The 20,186-nt window shown below is 39.3% G+C and overlaps 1 protein-coding gene across 7 annotated transcripts in view; it reads left to right on the top strand.

Moving 5' to 3' along the window:
• Positions 1-20,186, top strand: part of si:dkey-237h12.3 (teneurin-3) — a 146,579-nt gene that overhangs the window by 103,377 nt on the left and 23,016 nt on the right. For 5 of the 7 annotated variants that reach the window (XM_038699715.1, XM_038699719.1, XM_038699714.1 and 2 more), the window contains 6 exons: positions 2,042-2,161; positions 6,094-6,355; positions 7,357-7,624; positions 8,533-8,676; positions 16,473-16,722; positions 18,444-18,464. In XM_038699715.1, coding sequence (XP_038555643.1) covers positions 2,042-2,161; positions 6,094-6,355; positions 7,357-7,624; positions 8,533-8,676; positions 16,473-16,722; positions 18,444-18,464 — 1,065 coding nt within the window. The remainder of the gene's footprint in view (positions 1-2,041; positions 2,162-6,093; positions 6,356-7,356; positions 7,625-8,532; positions 8,677-16,472; positions 16,723-18,443; positions 18,465-20,186) is intronic. The other 2 variants (XM_038699716.1, XM_038699718.1) reach the window with 1 other exon arrangement.

The raw sequence follows: 20,186 nt of genomic DNA, 5'->3' as shown, positions 1-20,186 counted from the left end.
AGTGTGAGACAATGACAGATAAGAATGCACAAATTATATGATTCATTTCTGGGGTTTCAGCAGGTGGTGTGACTTGGCGTTTGTTTGGGGGTGCAGCTCTCGCGGCATCCTGTCTGCCTCTCAAAAGATTAATAGAGACACAGGGAAGAGAGAGTGAACCTTCGCCGGGGCTCTTAAGTGGCCTTGTTCCCCGAGCCGGTAAATAAAGGATTGGAGACGGTTGTGCCAGGCATGGAGCGGGAGGAAAATAAGACAGGCCTAAGCTGTTGATCATCCCTGACTCATATACGTAATGACCCAGAGATAAAGTGGCAAAATGAGACATCTTTTGCCCACCAATGATAAATGCAGAGGGAACACTTTTAAAATTCTGCTCTATGGTTGAGAAGTAGGGAATGATTAAATGTTGATGGAGAAATATCGTATTGTCTCCCCTTCTTAGCTTCAAACAAAGGACTGATTTAACAAATTACTTCACACTTAAGAATATACGAACGAGAAACAGTGCTAGGCAAGTTTTACCTGAAGGCCCTGCAGTCACATTGAATAATCGCAGAGGTTATCGGAGGCTTTAATCATGTATGAACCTTCCGTGTCTGTGATTTATGAAGCAAAAAATGCCAAAGAAAATACAGATTTTAAGAGGAAAGCAGGGGAATGGATGCTGGAGGTGGAGAGCCTTTTGACCAGAGGCAAATGCATTTGCCAGCAGGGAAAATCTGGGTGAGCAAAGTGAATGCGTAATGCTCTCCCATGCTACACTAACTACCATAGAGGTGGCCTTAAGTGAAGCATTTAACCCCCCACCTGCTCCAGTGGCACTGCTCTTTGGCCAGCAGTAGGAGGTGGGTTATATAAGGCAGACACCAGGTGTGAATGTACGTAATAATTTTGGTGGATAATAAGATGTTTGTTCTGAAAACCTCTCTCTCATTTTTTTTTAATGGGAGCATGTTTTTCCTCCTTAGACTTCAAACCAACAAAAACCTGCACATTTTGACTTTTCGCTGCTGAACATTTTGTATTTTTATTTTGTATTCAAATTGAGTTTTCTTTTCACATCTACACTATTTATGACTTCACCTTTCTAAACTGCTGTGGTGATTCTTTTGTATTATACCATTGCATATCTTTTTCAAACCCCTTTTAATTTTTTTCCTTCTGTGACAGTTTGCCTCCAGCATTGCATTGTGTTGTTTTGTATTCCTATAAGTGGCTCTTGACGTGTCAGCCTTCTCACATCAAGAGGATATCTGTAACCGAGTTGAAGAGCTTCTAACACAATGTTGATATATTATCTTTCATCACAAGTATTACCACAGACATTTATCACACTAGTGAGCATAAGACTCTGGTATGACATTGACAACAGGCACTTTTTTGTTAGTAAGAATAATCACGCTTAGATCATGTCCTCTTGAAAATACAATTTAGGGGAAATTCTTAATTCAGCGAGGTCAGCGTGATAACAACACTGAATCTCCCACCCATAAATCTCATTTGATATGCATACTGATGAATATATTGTACACACAGTTCACTACTTAGTAGATAATTTAAATGTGACTCGTGTTGGCTAGATAAAGTGCTGTGTGTTTTCCACTCTTAGCTTTGATGCCTTCTGTTTTGTATGTCGCATTTTGTCTCTAATTAATAATACTTTTAATGACAATAGGGCTTAAATGTGAGAAACAAATTGCATCCATTTATGTGTCTTTGTGTAATATAAATGCTGTAAATACATGTGCAAGATGCTGCAAAATCTTACCAGTCCTTGATGTTTGTAAAACCAAATCCCACTGAATTATGGGTTTTTAAAAGCAGTAAATAGGGAGGGCGAGGTGCTCTGTAAGCTGGCATTTTCATGAATAACAACCACTGATGTGTGTGTGTTCCTAACGGTCAGTAAATCATACCTCCCTGCTGGTGCCGCTGGCAAAGGGATGACAGTTGTTAGCAGCGTAGATGCCGTGGCCGCGTGTTGATGCCGGCTGGCATTGTTTGTTTACTCAGCCCTTTCTGTGTTTGTGTGCCCACACAGCCTGGCGTCAGTCATCCGGGGTCAGGTCCTCACGGGAGATGGGACGCCGCTGATCGGAGTCAACGTGTCTTTTCTACATTACCCAGAGTACGGCTACACCATCACGCGGCAAGATGGCATGTAAGGGAGTTTCTCTGTGGACACATACATTAAAAGCTGCTGGGACACACAGCAATCCATCTGCATTTATCCACACTGATTTACATGTCCAAATAAACATGAGCACTCATAGTTAGCTCAGCCTTAAGGTTCAACCTTTGCCTTTGAAACGATTTATTTGTGGCATGTACTGCTGTCCCCAGACCAGTATGGAAAAAATGCAGAAAAAGATGTCCAACAGTGGGAGAGTCGTCCTGGCAGTTATCCAAAAAGCGCTCAAAACAAATTGAAACGGCTGCACATTGTGCCCTAGAACAATTCCTCATGCAAATGTCACAGTGGTGGAGGCCATCTTGAACCAGGCTGTTTAAAATGCATTGAATCAGCAAGGGTAGAATCAATCTGCCCGCGGTGTAGTAAAACATAGGATTACTGTATGACCTTCTCCTGCTGTTACTGCAGACGGGTCCTTAATAATGGGAATGCAAACACATACAAGACAAACGTATGTCATTTATTTTACAGGAAGGGTTCACCTCAGGTAGGAGCTATATTTTGCAGATAGCCATCGGAGATAGTGAACCAGGCCTTCATTCAAATTCAGCAGATACAGACTGTCTTGATGTGTTGCCAGTGTGGAATAAAAGGCTTATGAGTGGCAGAATTGTACAGCTGTTGTTATGAAGCACAATCCTTGGGTCCCCAGATAGCTGAGGATTAGCTGATTTCTTCAGATATTCCGCCCTGTAACTCTTCTGACAAGGAGCGTGATAAATGGTTGGGGATAATCACACTTGGTTAGCCAACAGATCCGCTCAGTGTGTTAAGAAGGGGGGGGCAGCATCAAAGCCTGGCCTCTTGCAGCTGTGAGCTCCCCACTGCCCAAAGTGGAGAGAGCTTGAGAAGGAAGCTGTTTTAGGTCAGCTGCACAGCTTGGCTGTTGACGTTGTGTGTCTGTGTGAGTGTGTGTGTCATTCTGGGTGTGGGTGCATGCATGAGAGCTGTGCATAAGCATTCGAATCTGCGAGTGTGTGCGCCTTTGTGCATGTGAATGCATGCAATATCACCACACAGATGCTTTACCCCCTGGGTAGTGGAGCTCGCCGAATATATAGAGCAGCACTTCAAAGACTCGCCCTTCATTTCCAAATCAGTAACTTTTCCCTGAGTAATGTCGTACTAATTAAAACCAGTTCACCAGAAGAAAACTCCCAAGACTCAAGACTCCAAACCAAATTCTACCATAAAGTGTCTTACACCAAGCCTAGTTAAACAAAAGTTATGAATTAGATTCAGTGAATCATAATAATATGATGATAATATATGGAGGTTGTACAAAGGGAATACACTTCCAAAGTTTTCTCTTCCATTGAAAAGGCATCATCAGGCAAGTATAATTCGTCTGCAGTTGTTAACATTGTGTGATGAAAAATGCCAGTTTACCTAATTTCATTCTCCTACTTGCGCTAATGTAAATGTATGTTGACCCATATGAGTTAATTTTTCCACAGCCAATGCTGTCTAAACTATGTTAGTTATTATGGCATTGATTGAAGACGTGCAATGTAATTTAGCGTACCAAAGCGTCGGCTGGCTCCATTATCCAACTTACGTACAATGAAAATTTAACAAAAAAGTCTAAAACCGGAAACAGAGACCACTCACCTTCAAAAATAATATGTCTGCGTTTTTAAAATTCAGTTTAAGGATAGCTTAACTTAATAAACAAATATCTTAACCTTAACATTGAACAAAATTCATAATTGTCGTATTCTTGCCACTTAACCATACATTATTTTTTATTAAATTATCGCCTACTGGAATTATAATGTAAATGTTAATGACTTATCAATTTATTTAATTGATGAAGGCTACTTAATCTGTTACTTTGGGTGTTACTTTAGACTATAGGCCTACATAGTGTACATAGACTCCAGCTCCAGCTAGTATCTCTTTTTACCAGTCAGACTCATCACAAGTCGTAATGCTATTTTATAGCCTTTAACGTTCACCCAAAGTAACAGATTAAGTAGCCTTAATCAAATAAATACATCGATGAATAGTCTATCGGCAAATGAATGATTACATTGGCATGAATCACAGCACTCTTTATAGCCTAATTCCATTGTTCGAGCCAATTGACAATTTAATATTATTAATTAATAATATGGTATAGCCTAATAATAATAATAATAACTAATAATGACAATGGTGAATTTTGTTCAATATTTAGGCTAAGCTGTTTATTTAGTCAGTTTAGTTATCCTTAAAAAAAAAAATCTGACATTTTATTTTGAAGGCGAGCGGTCTCTGTTTATGGTTTTAGACTTTCTTGTTAAATTTTCATTGTACATGTTGGATAATGGAACGAGCCGACGCTTTGGTGCGCTAAATTACATTGCACGTCTTCATTCAATGCGACAATAGCACAGCATAGTGCTAACATAGTTTAGGGAGCATTGGTTCTGGAAAAATGAACTCACATGGGTCAACATACATTTGCATTAGCGCAAGTAGGACAATGAAATTAGGTATTATTAGGTAATACCCCTAAACTGGCATTTATCATCATACAATGTTAACAAGTGCAGATAATTTATACTTCACGCACGGACTATTCACACTGACTTGTGCCTGAACAGCAGCTCACTAGAAATCTTCAAGAGATCTTTAATTGGGACATTTTGCATGGAAAACCTTGGATTAGTGAGGTGAAATCATCAATCGTTTTTTTCTTCAAAACAGATTACAGTGTAATATTCATAATGCTCAGTGCAAAGTGTCAGTGCTGTACAAGGAAAAATTGCCTCTTGATGTTTGGTACAAACCTAAACTATGAACATATTTGTCTGAGGAAAAACAACTTCAGTGTAGAGCCTTGTGTAAAGCAGAATTGAACCAAAAGTCATAGATTTCTCTGTGCTCCACTCCACTTGGGTTCACTATTATTAGCTATAGAAGCAGGCAGATGACTAGTCTCCCTGAAGAGAAAAGACTTCTTCAATTCAATTCAGTTCAATTTTATTTATATAGCACTAAATCACAACAACACTTATCTCACAGCACTTTTCATAAAAGAGCAGGTCTAGACCATACTCTGATGTTATTTACAGAAACCCAACAGTTCCCACCAAGAGCAAGCACTAGGCGACAGAGGCAAGGAAAAACTTCCTTTTAAGAGACAGAAACCTCGAGCAGAACCGTGGCTCAGGGTGGGTGGTCATCTGCCTCCACCAGTTGGGGGTAAGAGAGAGAGAAAGAGAGGGAGAGAGAGAGAGGGCGAGAGGGCAAGAGAAGAACAGAGAGAAAGAGAGAGAGGGATGGAAGGAGAGAGAGAGAGGGGAGGGAAGCAGCCTACACAATATACACACAGAGGTACAGACAGTAAAGGTAATGTTACTATAGCCTGAATGAAAAATGGCACAGGTATTTACAGTAGTGTGTAATGTTAATAATCGTAATGTTAATGACTATAATAACAATGGGACTAGTAACAATAATTGTAGCAGAGGGTGTCGAGCAGGAACATGGGGGCAGCAGGTGACTCGCAACCACAGATCCAGACTCCACAGCTCCAGAGCCAGAAACACCTGAGTCTATTTCATGTTTATTGCTCATTGTATGGTGTTACTCTTTTTAGTAAAATTATTTATGTGTTTTTCTGGATGAATAACTATAAGAAACTAAAAAGTCCATGTGAGAAATAACAAACAAACCTAAGTGTCTCAGTTTGTTTTATCACAAATCCATTGTAGTGATTTGTGATAAAACATCACTGTGATAAAACTGTGATCTCAGCAATTACTTGACATCATAATCAATAGAAAATATGTCCAAAACTATGAAAATGAAATCCAAATAGTAAAAAACATTATAAAATACAGTCTATTTATTGTTAATAAAACATTTGATCCGATGAGTGATGGTTTTTGGTTTTGTGATATTGTGTATAGATTTGACCTCTTGGCCAACGGCGGTGCTTCTTTGACGCTGAGTTATGAACGCGCCCCGTTCCCCGTGCTGTACCGTACGGTGTGGCTACCCTGGAACGTTTTCCATTTGATGGACACAGTGGTGATGAAGCGGGAAGAGAACAACATCCCCAGCTGCTACCTTACTGGCTTGATCAGGCCCAACCCCCTCATCCTCGCTACACCCCTGTCCACTCTGTACAAGACCTCCCCAGAAGACAGTCCCATCATCCCCGAGACCCAGGTGAGACTGCAGTCATAGAGGTGACCTAAGGAGATCACGTTACAGGGCTTTTGTAATCAGTTCCAAATTTCTGTTTATATCTGAATGTTTTGAATGACTTTTAATAATTTGACCCATGTTTGATCCCAACATTACAAGCAGCAGTGTTGAAAACACAGAGTAATGATAATGCTGTTATCATCTTTTTACCATGGCTTCTCTTGCTTATTTTAAACGGGCAGATTTGCCTCTCAGTTTGCCTTTGAGCCTTGATTGAATTGAGGCGTCTCCCCAAATACTAAGCCATAAATTGTCTGCCAATAATACTGATAAATTCAGAGGGCACATTAATGGAGGTTACATGCCTCAGGATTTGGTTTGTATCCATTTGGCTCAAATCGGAGTTGAAAATCCCTAAATGCAAAATGTGACTCTGCAGCTTTTGCTATTAAAAGTCATTAGGGGGGAAAAATTGATCTATGTTACATTTGAGGGGGAAAATAAAATCTGTATTTGGACATGCCTCCGCATGAGTACAGTGGCGGTCTGAGGTGAAACATTTTTAAGAACTGGGACTCTACTGCTACTACTACTACTACAATAAAAAGTATGACTTGTCAATAATTAGTCAAGTAAAAGTCTTTTTTTCTCACACACTCAGATAATGAAGAATTTATTAGTTGTCTGTGGAGTTCGCTGTTCAACACAAATTGATAATGTTTGACTGCACTGCATCGAATTTAACATGATTAGCATTTATGTCAGTATAACCCTGGAACCAAACATTTCTCTTACGTGACTGAATTGCTCCAAACTGAAAGATAACAGTGAACCCCAATAGAAGTTCAGTATTATAAATGGCACAGTTAGACACACAGATGACAGAGATATTATATGTTATATACTGTAATTTGAGTCAGCTTCTACATTAAATACCAGCAAACTCCTGTGGCTCCAGTTACTTAAATCCATACTCCACACTGTGTATTTGGCACCAGTCTGACTGCTAATTAAAATCATAGGTTCTTCATGAGCAAGTGGCCATACCAGGCAGTGACCTCAACCTGGTCTACCTGAGCTCCAGGGCAGCTGGCTACAAGCCCATCCTCAAGGTGCTCCTGACCCAGGACCATCTCCCCTTCGGCCTGATGAAAGTCCACCTGATGGTGGCCGTCATGGGCCGTCAGTTCCAGAAGTCTTTCCCTGCCTTCCCCGACCTCTCATACACCTTCATCTGGGATAAAACAGACGCCTACAATCAGAAGGTCTTTGGCCTGGCAGAGGCTGTGGGTGAGTACCTGCTGTGAAGCTGCTGACTGAAGATGTTATATAAGCGTAGGTTCAGAAACTCACGCTACCTCCAGGCAGTGAACCTTGGTTGAACTTTTGAAGATTGATTTTATTATTTTTAAATTGAGGATTATTTAGCTGGGGACTGCTTTTGTTACCATATGCAATAAAGATTTAGTAGGTGGTGTGAAATTCTGAAATCCCCCAGTGCTGCATTTTTGAAGGCCACTGCTCTTTTGCTGACTTCTTTGTTTTGCATGTATGATATTTCAACAGCAATGCACTGACTAAAATATTGCCTATGAGGCAGTGGCTTGAAAAAAAAAAAAAAAATCCAGAATGGAGTCAATATTCACAATAAATTAGGGTGGACTTAATGTATGTTCATATTGGCTTGTTTTTACAGAACTACACACAGTAACACTTGTTTTGCAGAAAAAAGGGGATTTGTTAAGAAGACAAAAGCACTCCAGTTGATATATTACAGAGAAAAAAACTCACAGCACTGACAATCAACAGGATTCACTCATGGCTTATGGCTGCGACATCACAGCGTTTATGATATTTACTAAAATGTGCTCCATCTGAGCCTTTATTGTTTAAATAATTCATGCCACTTTACGCGCTATTTCGCATCATGCTTTATTTGCATTTACACAAGATAAAACGAGAAGAGAGCACATAAAATAAAAAACTGTGCAGGTGAGACACAGAAACCCCACGGGTCCTCTAAAATCATCCCAGCTGGAGAAAATAACATAGTCAAAGAGAAAACACAACCAGCAAATACAGAAAACAGCCACTACGTATGACTGTTATATAGTCTACAAGCCTCATTGCTGCCGTAAGTGTCAGGTAAGGATGTTGCAGCCTTGTTCACCGTAGGCATCTGCCATCATTACTTTCAGTGTCAGTGGGATATGAATACGAGTCCTGCCTTGATGTGGTGCTCTGGGAGAAGAGGACAGCAGTGTTACAAGGCTATGAACTGGATGCATCCAACATGGGTGGGTGGATGTTGGATAAACACCACATATTGGACATTCAAAACGGTAAGAAATGTTCATATACTGTATATAGTTTGTGTTTGTGTGGGCATGTGGGGCAGAGATAGGTGGCCTCTTAGGGTTACAGCCAGGTGGTCTTTACCCTGAATCACTGCAATAAATACTTGAATGAAAATGAAATATGGTTCGGCATCCCATCTGCAGATAATAGAGGAGAGTTTTGAAGGGCCGATCATTCACAGTAATGACAGAATAAATCAGTGACTAAGTCACCAGGGTGCGGGGCTTGATACGATTCCACACTACTCAGCTATTTTAGGAAGAAGATGGCCTTTTGCTGCTCATGAAGGCTTGCACTTTTGATGAACATGCGTCATGTTTAATTCTCGCAATAATGCAATAAACTAAATTAATTTCTTGCTCTCTCATCAATCAGAATCGCTTTAATCGCCAAGTACAATAAATGGACATGGGTTTGTCTTTGTCGTGCTGGTGCAGAGACATGAGAAAGTGAAACGTGCATAATGAAACTATCAAATACACAGGACTGAGTCATTGCTGGGTTACAGTACCAGGAGGGTCACTCTCTATAATCTGGTGAATTCAGTGCTAAGCTTCAACTGGGCAGGCAGTAATATGTTGCAATCATAAGCAATTGGCCTCAGGGTAGTGTGCATTGTCAGTTTGCCAGGCCACTGTTTTGACATTAAACCCACTCCAGCTCACAATCGTTGTTCCAGTTGTCCAACACAATTTGTGCCCCTTTCATCTTGAAAATAGTCAAGGTTACAGTCATGGCCTTCAGCAGAGTCCCTAGTCTCACACTGTCATATTAGAGTTTGTGACTGGATATTTAGGTTTTTGTTGTTTTGGTGGTGTTGGTGTGTTGATTTTGTTTTAGTTGGCATTTAGAGTTAGTCTTTGCTAATTTTTAATGCAGTGTTTTTTGTTATTGAATTTACTGCATTTGAAAGTCAGATACATAGGTGGGTGGGTGGGTGGATGGATGGATGGATGAATAGATAGATGGATAGTGTGGATTTCAGCAAATCAGACTTTGAAATGGCATACAGAAATAAATATAGGATTTCTTCTGTTTCACTGGCAACTAACAGAATATGTTAGAGCTTGTGTAAACAAGAAATGCACCAGAGAAACTGGTAATTATACCTGTAATGATTTTCAAGCCAGATTCTTGTGTCTTTGAGCCACAGAGTCTGGGGACTTTCTTTAATGTTCCCTACAGCGAGCCTAGCATGGTTATGATTGATTTCATCTTCTGATTCAACTTTATTTCCGTTATTCAGGGAGTGAAAAAGTATAAAGCAGCGAAAATGCTACAGCTGATTTTAATTTGTAGATATGGACCAATCGTTCTCAATCTATTCTCAGTTTAGTTTCTAGACAGTCACAGAACAGATTCAGCCAGGTTTGTTTGCATGCATACTAACTGTCCTGAAATAATTTCTTATTAACATATTTTAATCCATCAGGTTAATAATATGTAGGTCGTTGTGCTGAAGAAACGTTAAACCAAATGTCATCACTGTGAGGAAGATAAATTTTTAAACATAATGTTTCATTAGCATGTAAAGCTAAAGCAAGAAAGTAAGTTTATCAACTTCTCTTCTTATGGTTTAAAATCTCATACTGACAATAACATCTAGAATTACCTAGTATGCTTTTCACTAACTTCCACTCTTCAGAGTTGTATTGTACACCTACAGTACACTCACTCTCTGTTCACCTAACAGTACAAACTATGAGTGATTCAATCCCTTTTGCCATGCAGAAATAAAGCTGAAATAAAGTAAATTCCTCAAAAAGTAGCAACAATGCACAAATATAGCTTAATGTGACGTTTTTTTTTATCAGGCAACAGGGTTTTTTTTTATCAGGTTGGTTATCAGCATCTACCATCACTATGAAGTTGCCAGTAATGAGTATGTCACTAATGCATTTGGATTTTGTGAAATAGATGGATAAATTACTTTAAAAAGAAATTTCATTTATTGTTTTCAACTGTAATGCCTGTTGCTCAAAATTCTGCAAAGGCTTAGTTCCTAAATGACACAATCTATCGTTATAAGATGGTATGTAATCATCACCTCGGTGTGTGAATAAATAGCTCATAAGGAATCAGCACTAGGTCCTGTGATGTTGAAGAGGTTAATGTGGTTCACTGATTTAACACCATTAAAGTGTTTGTGCCACTAATTGTGAGAGGGTATTTATATTTATTCATGGTGCTGATATTGAATTTGAATTGTTCCATGTATTATCTAAGTCTGTAGTGGAATTGCAGTGGAGAAAACTCAAGCCCAAACTGACCAATCATAATTCTTGTGGTCTCTATGGTATCTCCACAGCCCAGATGTGTAGTTACTTTTATGAGAAGGTTTACATGAGCTCTGGTGGAGCCACGGAGCCTCCTTATATATCCTCTGCAACTGCCTGACACAAAAGTATAAATCTGGCTTTAGCCTCTGTCTCTTCGGCCTGCTCCATCGAGCTCTCAGAAAACCTCAGAGGTTATTTTCGTTAACAGATATTTCGGCAACAAAAGGAGGTTTCCAAAAAAGGAATGTTTGTGTAACTAGAAGTCCATCCTGCCTACTTCATGAATATAGTCTTTTATAGCATCTTACATGCACACCTACATTTGGTAGGAGCAACACTTTTCATCCCACAATACTCTGGGTTCGCAGGGTTCTCACATCTCAGAGATTGCACATTGTCTTTTGTCGGATGCGGTTGTGGAAAACATAGAACCAGTTTCAGAAACTGAGTCTTCCTTTTCTTTGTTCAAACCTTGATGCTACTTTGTCCTGCTTCTTTGTTAAACATTAAAAGAACAGACACAGGGGCCCATTGTCGTACCCAATCTGTCAAGCCATCCAGAGCGTGAAGTTTGTGAAGTGTGCAAAAGAACACTGAAATATGCCTCTAGCTTGACTGCTGCTGTTGCGTTGCCTTTCATACCACCTGTCTCAAAGTATAGCATTAGCACACCCATCTCCAAAGCCATCACTGTGGCAGCATGACAGTTGGAGTTGTTGTTGTTAGGTGTGTTTATGATCAACAGATAAATGCAGCACAGTAATATGCTAATGTGTTGCTGCATCCTTTATTAGTCTGCACTGTGGATTTATCAGAAAATTACATGTTACTGTGTGTGAAAAATCATTATTTGCAAGGTTGTACGTGTACGCAGAAACAGTAATGACAGAAATAAAACAACAACCAGATGGTGTTGAGTTTTTCTCATGCAGTAAGTGCAGCAGCCTCCCCAAGGCTTTATCACACTTTTCACTTTTCCTATTATAGCAACACCCCAAAAACAAATTGCATACAGTCTGACAAAATTTAAAACTTGTGGTGTTCTGTCTCATTTACCCCTGTCTGACAGGAGCTTAATCAATTTGCCAAAGTGGTTTCATGCCACAATCCTATTAGCTCAACCCAAAGACAGTGAGCTCTTTTAAGACTGTGAAATGTTTTTGTTAGCGACTTTGGTATGCTAGTTTATACTGTGTTCACATCAAAGTATCATAACCCTATCTGTAATCCTATCTGTCTTTTCCCTCACACATTTACTTTTTCACCATTCAGGTTGTGAGTAGGCACCTAGTTTTATCCCCTTGTATTTTCTCAAGTCCAAATGGAATTATTCATTCTTGCATCCAGCCACGTTTTGACATTTGAGATTTATGGCCCACGTGGGTTTTTGGGCAAGGAATGCCGTTCGATATCCTCGGTCAGCTCAAAGATGAATCCAAATATCAGTGTTTGCCTTCATTGCTGCTCCAGTATTGATTATTTAATTCTGTAAACCTTGACTAATGTCCTCACCCAACATGTTAGCGGTGGTCCTCTGCAGCTGCACAGCGGTTTAGCTCCAGACATTTGCTATTGCTCTTTGTTATGATTCCTGCATCATTTTTGCACCACTTTGAACATCTGAGGACTTTTTCTCTCGTTTGCGGCAAAAGACCCGGGCAAAAGCTGCCTCCCTCTCTCTGCTTCCACTCCAGAGCCTGTCAAACTAGATAAGGCAAATTGCTGGTGTCTGTACTTTAGTCATGTCCCCCTGCCCCTCCTTTCTTCGTCACAAGTGGGTACGTTTTCCCCTCAATCTGCAGCTTGTCTCTATCTAGGGTAACATAGCTGATTCTTATTGGACATAACCAGAGTTCAGCAAGTCAGTATCTAGAGTGTACCTACTGTATAGCTCAGGCACATGCATTTGAAGCACTGAGAGGTTTCCTGCCCACTTTTAGCCTCTATCATGGTGGATCAGGGGGGCCTGGGTGGTTTCTTAGAGAACAGTGACACAGTGCAAAGGAGAACAAAGAAGGACAGGGTGCAATTAAGACACACTCCGGTTCCTCCCCTACCAATCTGTGCACTCTATATGTGTCACCAAGGTGACATTGCTTAGGGCGCTCCAGTTTTTTATCAGGTATGGAGGCTCGGCCTTGCATTTATACCATTAATCATCTTGGAAGCTGTGATGTTGGCATTAAAGCATTCTTTCCCAGTACATGACTTAAATTTTCCTTTAATCAAATATATTAGTACCTTCTGTAATGATTCTAATAAAGGAATCAATTGAAAAAAGACATCGGTGAGTGAATGCAGGTAGTCAGAAGTGGCTTTGTAGTCTGGGACAGTGTAGTGATTAATGATCAGTTCTATATAAAGGAGGAGAAGAGCAATTTACTCTTCTTGATCAAATAGTTTTGTAATGACTGTAATGTCAGGGTTTCTTTTTTTCCATTTTATTTTCTATGATAGAAAATGGCCTAAATGTTTGATCCACGACAATCATTTATTTTTATATACACATTTATATTTTGGATTGTTTTCAATATCTTTCCACTCTCATTTGGCAAATTCCATGTTAGAGTCTGTCTCTGAGTGTTGTGCAGATAGATTACATTATGGGCTGTGCGCTTGCTGGATGAAGCAGCACTGGAGTGATCTTGGAGCAAGAGAGCTTCTCAAAACTCAAACACGCCTCCACACATGCATTTACTAATCAATGAGCAGACACATCCCTAATGGTTGATCCATTCAGCTGCCATACTTATACTTTGACTCCTCTGCAAAGTCTGTTGAGAAGCACTAGTTTGTTTGAGTCTGTGTAGAAAAACAGAACTTATACTTATAAATTATATTTCTGCGTGTCTCACAGAACAACAGTAGCTGTCTTATTTTGTTCGCAGTTCTAGAGATTTCACTGAAGCTCTGCGCTCTGCAAAATCAGAACAGAGTGAAATAAAAGTAAAGTGAATGACTCCAAAGCCATTTTAGTCTGGACACTGTAAGAGTCTCCCCTCTTCAGCCTGGGGTACCGAAGCCAAATTCCCATCAGTGGAGCACTCCAGCTGAGACGTCACAAGTTTGATCTTTGCAACATTCATCAGCAGTAATGTGACATGACCAAGTGTCCTTGAGGGAAGAAAACTGAACCTTAATCTACTCATAGTTGAATCACATAAGAGCAGTAGAAGTTGTGTATGTGTGAGAAAATTAAAGAGTATAGCATGGAGTGATTGTAGGGGGTAGTTGGTGATTGATTAGTGTATTTAATCTATTCCATTATGCTGTCTAATAGCCTACGGTAAGACTTGTGTGTACAGTAAACTGTGATGGAAGTGTAAATAGAGAGGACCGCGGCGGCTTGCCAAAATGACCTCACCATTAAATGTTTTGGAGGGGTTTTCTAAGCTGAACGTCAGCCAATCTGCTGTACTGCTGCAACTGATCCATGTCCTACACACTGCATTAGGCTCCTGGATATTAGAAACGTCTTTGTCTATCTAGAGAATGTTAAGGAGCTATTACACAAAAAGACATTAAAATTCTAGATTACAAAGCTTATTTGTTATTTGTAGCTATGATTCTGGGTGCTATGTCAACCTTTCAGCACAGTGAAAGTTTTCATTACACTGTGTTTCATTCAGTGAGCAGACACATGGATCACAGTTCAATTAAAGTCCCAAGGTCGAGCATTTGATGGCTTCACGCGAAAAGCCGTCCCCAGATCTATTTGTCTTTGTTAGAGGCTCATGTATAATGCTCTCGGATACAAAAGACGGATTGGTCAGCTCGTCCTGTCAGGAGCCTCGCCGGACCGTGCCTTCATTTGAATTTGCCCTTCAATCAATTAAATCAATGAAAGGAACTAATCAGAGAAGGGACAAGCAGCATGGCAGCACGCTCGATTTCACATACATTCAGAGTTACGATGGCTTAAGGGATAATGCTGTGGTAGGACGACATTATGTAGCCATTCAGTGGTGTCATGGATCCACTAATTATAATAGAGGCAGTGTGAATTCAAACAAGTTGTTGGATGTGAATAATTAAGGACTTCCAGCATGCACTTCTTCCCTTTGATGTGTTTTTCCCCTTTGAAGAAAGTCCTACTATATCAGTCCTCCCCTAAAAAGCCAGTTATATCTGCTTCTTGTTAAAATATTAATCTGTTGTGACTCACCAAATTTGGTAAGTCCTCAGTGAAAATGGATGCACCGTTATTAGGGGGAGTCTACACTGCACTGTTTACCATCACTCAGTGACTTGGGGAAGCGTCTCCCTGTCAAGTTAAAAGAACATTTTTTTAACAGCTTTGTGGAAGGTTTTCAGGAACCCACTGAAGCAGTTCTATAATAATAGAAGGGGCTCAAGTATTAGGGCATATCAGTTTCTCAGGATTGATAGTCAATTGGTTGCCTTTGTGCTGCCTCGACTCATTGAACTACTATATTTAAATCTCCTACACCACAGTAACAATAACAAATCATGAAATAACTTCTGTGAAGAACATATTAGCGACATGCCCTGAGGGCAAACTTAAATAACCAATAACTGACTGATGGCCAAAGGCTCTCCAATACTTTGAAGCAGTCATAGGTGTATTTGTGTTTAAATTATCTATGGACAGAAAGTTGGATTATGATGGAGTTAAAGTTATTAGGAGATCATAATTAATTAAACAACTTTAAATTGTGTAATAAAAGTTTGTGAAATGGCATGCCTGTCAGCTACAGCACACATTTAAATACTAAATTTAAATTAATGTTAATACATTCATGCATATTAAGCAAAATAAGCCACATATATTTTATTTTGGTCATTATTTAGCAGTTAGTTTCACAGTATATGTAAGAATTCACAAGCTAAAATAGTTCAACTCATAGATTCATGGGTGAATGTTTACTTACTAATTAATTTAAATAGTCAGGGATTTTGTTTATTCCATATCTTTCTTAGATGGAATAGTTCAGCATTTCAGGAAATAGGTTAATTTGCTTTCTTGCCATGGTTTTGATGAGAAGACCTGTACCAGATATGTGTTAAGTAAGGTGCTAGAACTAGGTTAACAGTTAGCTTAGCATAAAGAATGGAAGCAGAGGGAAAGAAATTGTTACTCTAGCTAAAACCTCAATTTGTCATTTTTGTGTCAGTTTGTGTATGAATTAAACAAGCGAGACAATGTTAATTAGGTGGGCATACATTTTAACTTTAGAAAGAGCCAGGCTACTTACTTCCTCTTGCCTACAGTCTAAATGCGAAGCTAAGCTAATGTTGTGTTTTTCTCATCTAACTCTAGGCATATGTAATGTAAGCATATTTCCTGAACTACTATTTGTAATGTTAAATATTATTTTAAATTGAATAAGTGTATTTTCCTTTCATGTGTATTTAAAAAAAAAAAACAGTTATCTCCGGAAATTTCCTGGGTAATAAATGATAAATAATGAGTCCAGTATTTGCTAGCAGGCAACAATCATGCTTTCACACTTGCAAATAACTGTTATTTTGTTTCCCAGGCATTCTTTACAAAGGCAGTGGAGAGAACCAGTTCATCTCTCTCCAGCCCCCTGTGATCTCCACTGTCATGGGGAATGGGCGGCGCAGAAGCATCTCGTGCCCCAGCTGTAATGGACAGGCCCAAGGCAACAAACTGTTGGCACCAGTGGCTCTGGCTTGGGGCATCGATGGAAGTCTTTATGTCGGCGATTTTAACTACATCCGACGCATCTACCCATCTGGCAATGTCACAAGTATCATGGAACTCAGGTAAGATCAAGGCCTCGTTGTTGGGAATTTTTTTGAGCATGTTACACCTAGTCTGTTGATTAAAAAAAAAAAGAAAAGAAAACAGGACATTTATAGTGCAGCCTGTTCACTCTTTACCTCTGCCCCATCATTGAATAGCACAAATTCCAAGGTTTAAGTATTAACCTTTGACTTTGTATGAAGGAATCTATATAAAGTCATGATAAAAGGCAAAAAGATCATACTTTCAGTTACAAACATCTTTCCCCTACCCATAGAAATTTGAGATATTACCCCTATCCATCTCCGTAATTAAGAAAGACATCCTGTCTTCAGCCTGTAATTGGGATGATTTACGCCCCATGCCAAGTTGGCTTCTCTCAGCAATGACTCTGATTCGGCCAGTTGGCTTATTTTGCAGTGGCAAATGTTGAGTAAGTGTACATTGGGTCATCATCCTCCATGAGACACATAAATGACAAACATATGAAAACTGCCTTAAAAGGTCACTACACTGTTGGCATTTGCCAACAGTGTAGTGACCTTGCCAACAGTGTAGTGACCTTCGTCCTCAGTTGTACATCAAGTGGTTTGTTGTGTTAAGATTACAAGGGTAGATGTTGACCAAAAATCGAAAAACTAAGTGGGGAAGGGATTGGAAAAAAAAAAACCTCCATATGTCAGGATCCTGCCAATGTACTTGTGCAGTGATCAGCCACTACAGGCAGTTCTCTAATGTGAGGAAGTGTGTGCACAGTATGAACGGGAAGCAGGGTATTGCTGTAAAGGAGTATACATGCTCAGCAACCCTTTGCGGGATAAACAGTGGTTTAAGAAATGGCTTGTGTCTCCAAGCAACTATTTTACTGTTTACAAGAAGACAAACACAAAACACTGCTATAAAAGACTTGTGTTTGCCAAATTAAATTTAGTCTGACATAAAAGACTCACTAAGCAACATTTTTGTTCACATTAGATGGCAATTCATATTGAAAACATACAGCACATTTCTTTGCATGATATTTGCAACACATTATTGCTCACAAAATATTTTCTTTCTTTGAATTTGACGTTTGTCTCTTCCAAATATTTAAAGACCAAAATGGTTTCAGTTTTTGATATTTATGATGCATGCTTGAAATATGAGAGTCCAAATACTCTATATGGGATTCCCTGAACCTCTTTCAACTCCTGTTAGCATACCGTCTATATTTAGATTCTGGCTTCAGTGGCCAATATAACAAGTGGCAGAATCAATATTTCAATATGAATGGTCAAATTGAGAAAAGCAGTGGTAATGCAGAATGGGGCTTTATGAAGATAGGAGTGCATATTTTCCTCTCTGGGGGTTGTAACTCTCACCCACAGTCCCACCTCTCCACTTTCTGCCAAATGGATTGTCTTTGCCTGCGACATTCTCTAGTGGCTGTGTTGATTCTTTAAGGGGATACTTTGACTTTCTAAATTTCAGCAGAAACTAGATATGGTGGGGGGGGGGGCTGTGCATTTGTTGCAAAATTTTGAGCCCTTGTTAGCACTTACTCTTCATGGTTAGTCTTCATAAGAAGGCTTTTAGCAAAATGTCAAGTCATGCAGATAAGTTATTCCTATGACAAGAAAACTGCCTGAATGGGCAAATGGCAACCGTGTGAGTGAGGAGTAAAAGTATCCTTTTAAGATTTACCAATTTAATTGTCTGATTCTTTCACTTCTTTTTCTGCTCCCTTTGCACCCTGTCATAGAAATAAAGACTTTAGACACAGGTAGGTGTATTGTCTTAGTGCATGTTGCTTTAGTATTCTTTGTGCATCATCTGTATTATCCCCTGTATTGCTTTAGTATTCTTCGTACATCATCTCAATTATGCTCTTCATAAGTTTATGGATAACTCTATCTTTTACAGTTGTCTTTAGCACCAGTGATTACCATGTGTAATTATAACAAACCAATTTTAGCTTGATTACATCTAAACAAGAGGAAAAGTGTACAGTCTGTCGGAATTTGTGCAATGTGACGAAATGGCTACAACATACACTGTGACTGCGACTGATTTCTAGGTGTAAATATAAAGAAAGATATCTAAACATGTATGTAATAAACACATGTGTACCTTGTGTGAATCAGCCCAATACAATAGTTATGCAGTAAACAGTACCATTGTGAAGCTTATAGTTACATTTATAGTGATGGTGTTCGGCAGATGTTCTCCTCCAGAGGCGCTTGCACAACTGCTTTGTATTCATGATTCAAGACAACAGCATCAGATCAAGTGAAGATGCACATTGGTGGCAATTAGGTTGTCCCAGTGGTAAACTTGACCATAGGGGCCAGAGGTGCTACACAGAGTAAACTGGATTAACTTTAAAATGGCTGTCAAGGTGGTGTCTCTGGTGTGACAACGGGATTATGTGATATGAATATGAAAGTCTTGTTTGAATGTAAAATCAAAACTAATTAGCCTGATAAGTCTCCTGAAAGCAGAAGCAGTTCCCTCCTTCATATTTTACTACATGATGCGTTGTCTTCCCTTCCTTTTAGCTGCAGTTCACACGCAGTACAGTTTGAATCAATGCCTGTATCGTGAGTATTTCCTCGTAAGTTTTGTAAGCACTACACGACCACCAGAGAAGATAAATAAAGCTTTCCAGTGCAGTGAAGCACAATATGACATCAGTCACTAGAATAAACCTTGTTTTGATTCTCCTCCAAAGGTCTGTGTAGCTCTGATGATGTAAGATAGATGACCACTGCTCAGGTCACTTTATGTTTGTTTTTGTGAACTCTAAATGGACTAGACCTAAAAGTCAACAACAGATCTTAATGTATTTATTTTCTTTGGTCCAGACCAAAAGCATCCAACTACAGACGAGAACATAACCACAATAATTTAGAAAACAGGAACAGGAAATTTGTTTCAAAAGAACCTTGTGAAAGCTGAAACATGATTCTTCGGGGTGCACCTTGATGAACAAGCACAAGACTTGTTTGAAGATGTTCATATTATACCATAACTTTTACACTTGTGTAAGACAACTTGTATAACGTTTAAGTTTCTTTCCTTCCAGTTTATCTAATTTATATAGCATTTTAAAGGTTCAGTGTGTAAGTTCTAGTGACATCTAGTGGTGAGGGTTGAGAATTGCAGCCCCCCTCCCCTACCCAAGCAAGCAGTATAGCTACGGTGCCTGAGACAGGACAAAGGTGTCATCTATGAGATAGAAGAGATTGCCAGTCAAGAAATTAGGTTTCTTTAGACAGATGTGTTAAGAAATTATATAAATTATGTAAAACCATATGTTTTCTTTAATATGATTGTGGTAAAACGGTGCAACGTTATTAATGGGCATTGAGCATGTGAAAGTGCAAATTACACATTTGTGTGCACAGTGGAGAAGAAATATCCCAAAACACCTTTTTTTTTAATGCAAATTCGGAAAATATTTATTATTGGTCACTTGATAGGCACAGGGTCTTGTTATATATCA

This window comes from Micropterus salmoides, unplaced genomic scaffold, assembly GCF_014851395.1.
Source record: "Micropterus salmoides isolate LMB-PRFRI ecotype aquatic unplaced genomic scaffold, ASM1485139v1 Ms_hic_scaffold_5, whole genome shotgun sequence".
NCBI classification, from domain to species: Eukaryota; Metazoa; Chordata; class Actinopteri; order Centrarchiformes; family Centrarchidae; genus Micropterus; species Micropterus salmoides.
The sequence above is the reverse complement of the archived record's forward strand: the minus strand, read 5'-3'. Positions and strand labels throughout refer to the sequence as shown.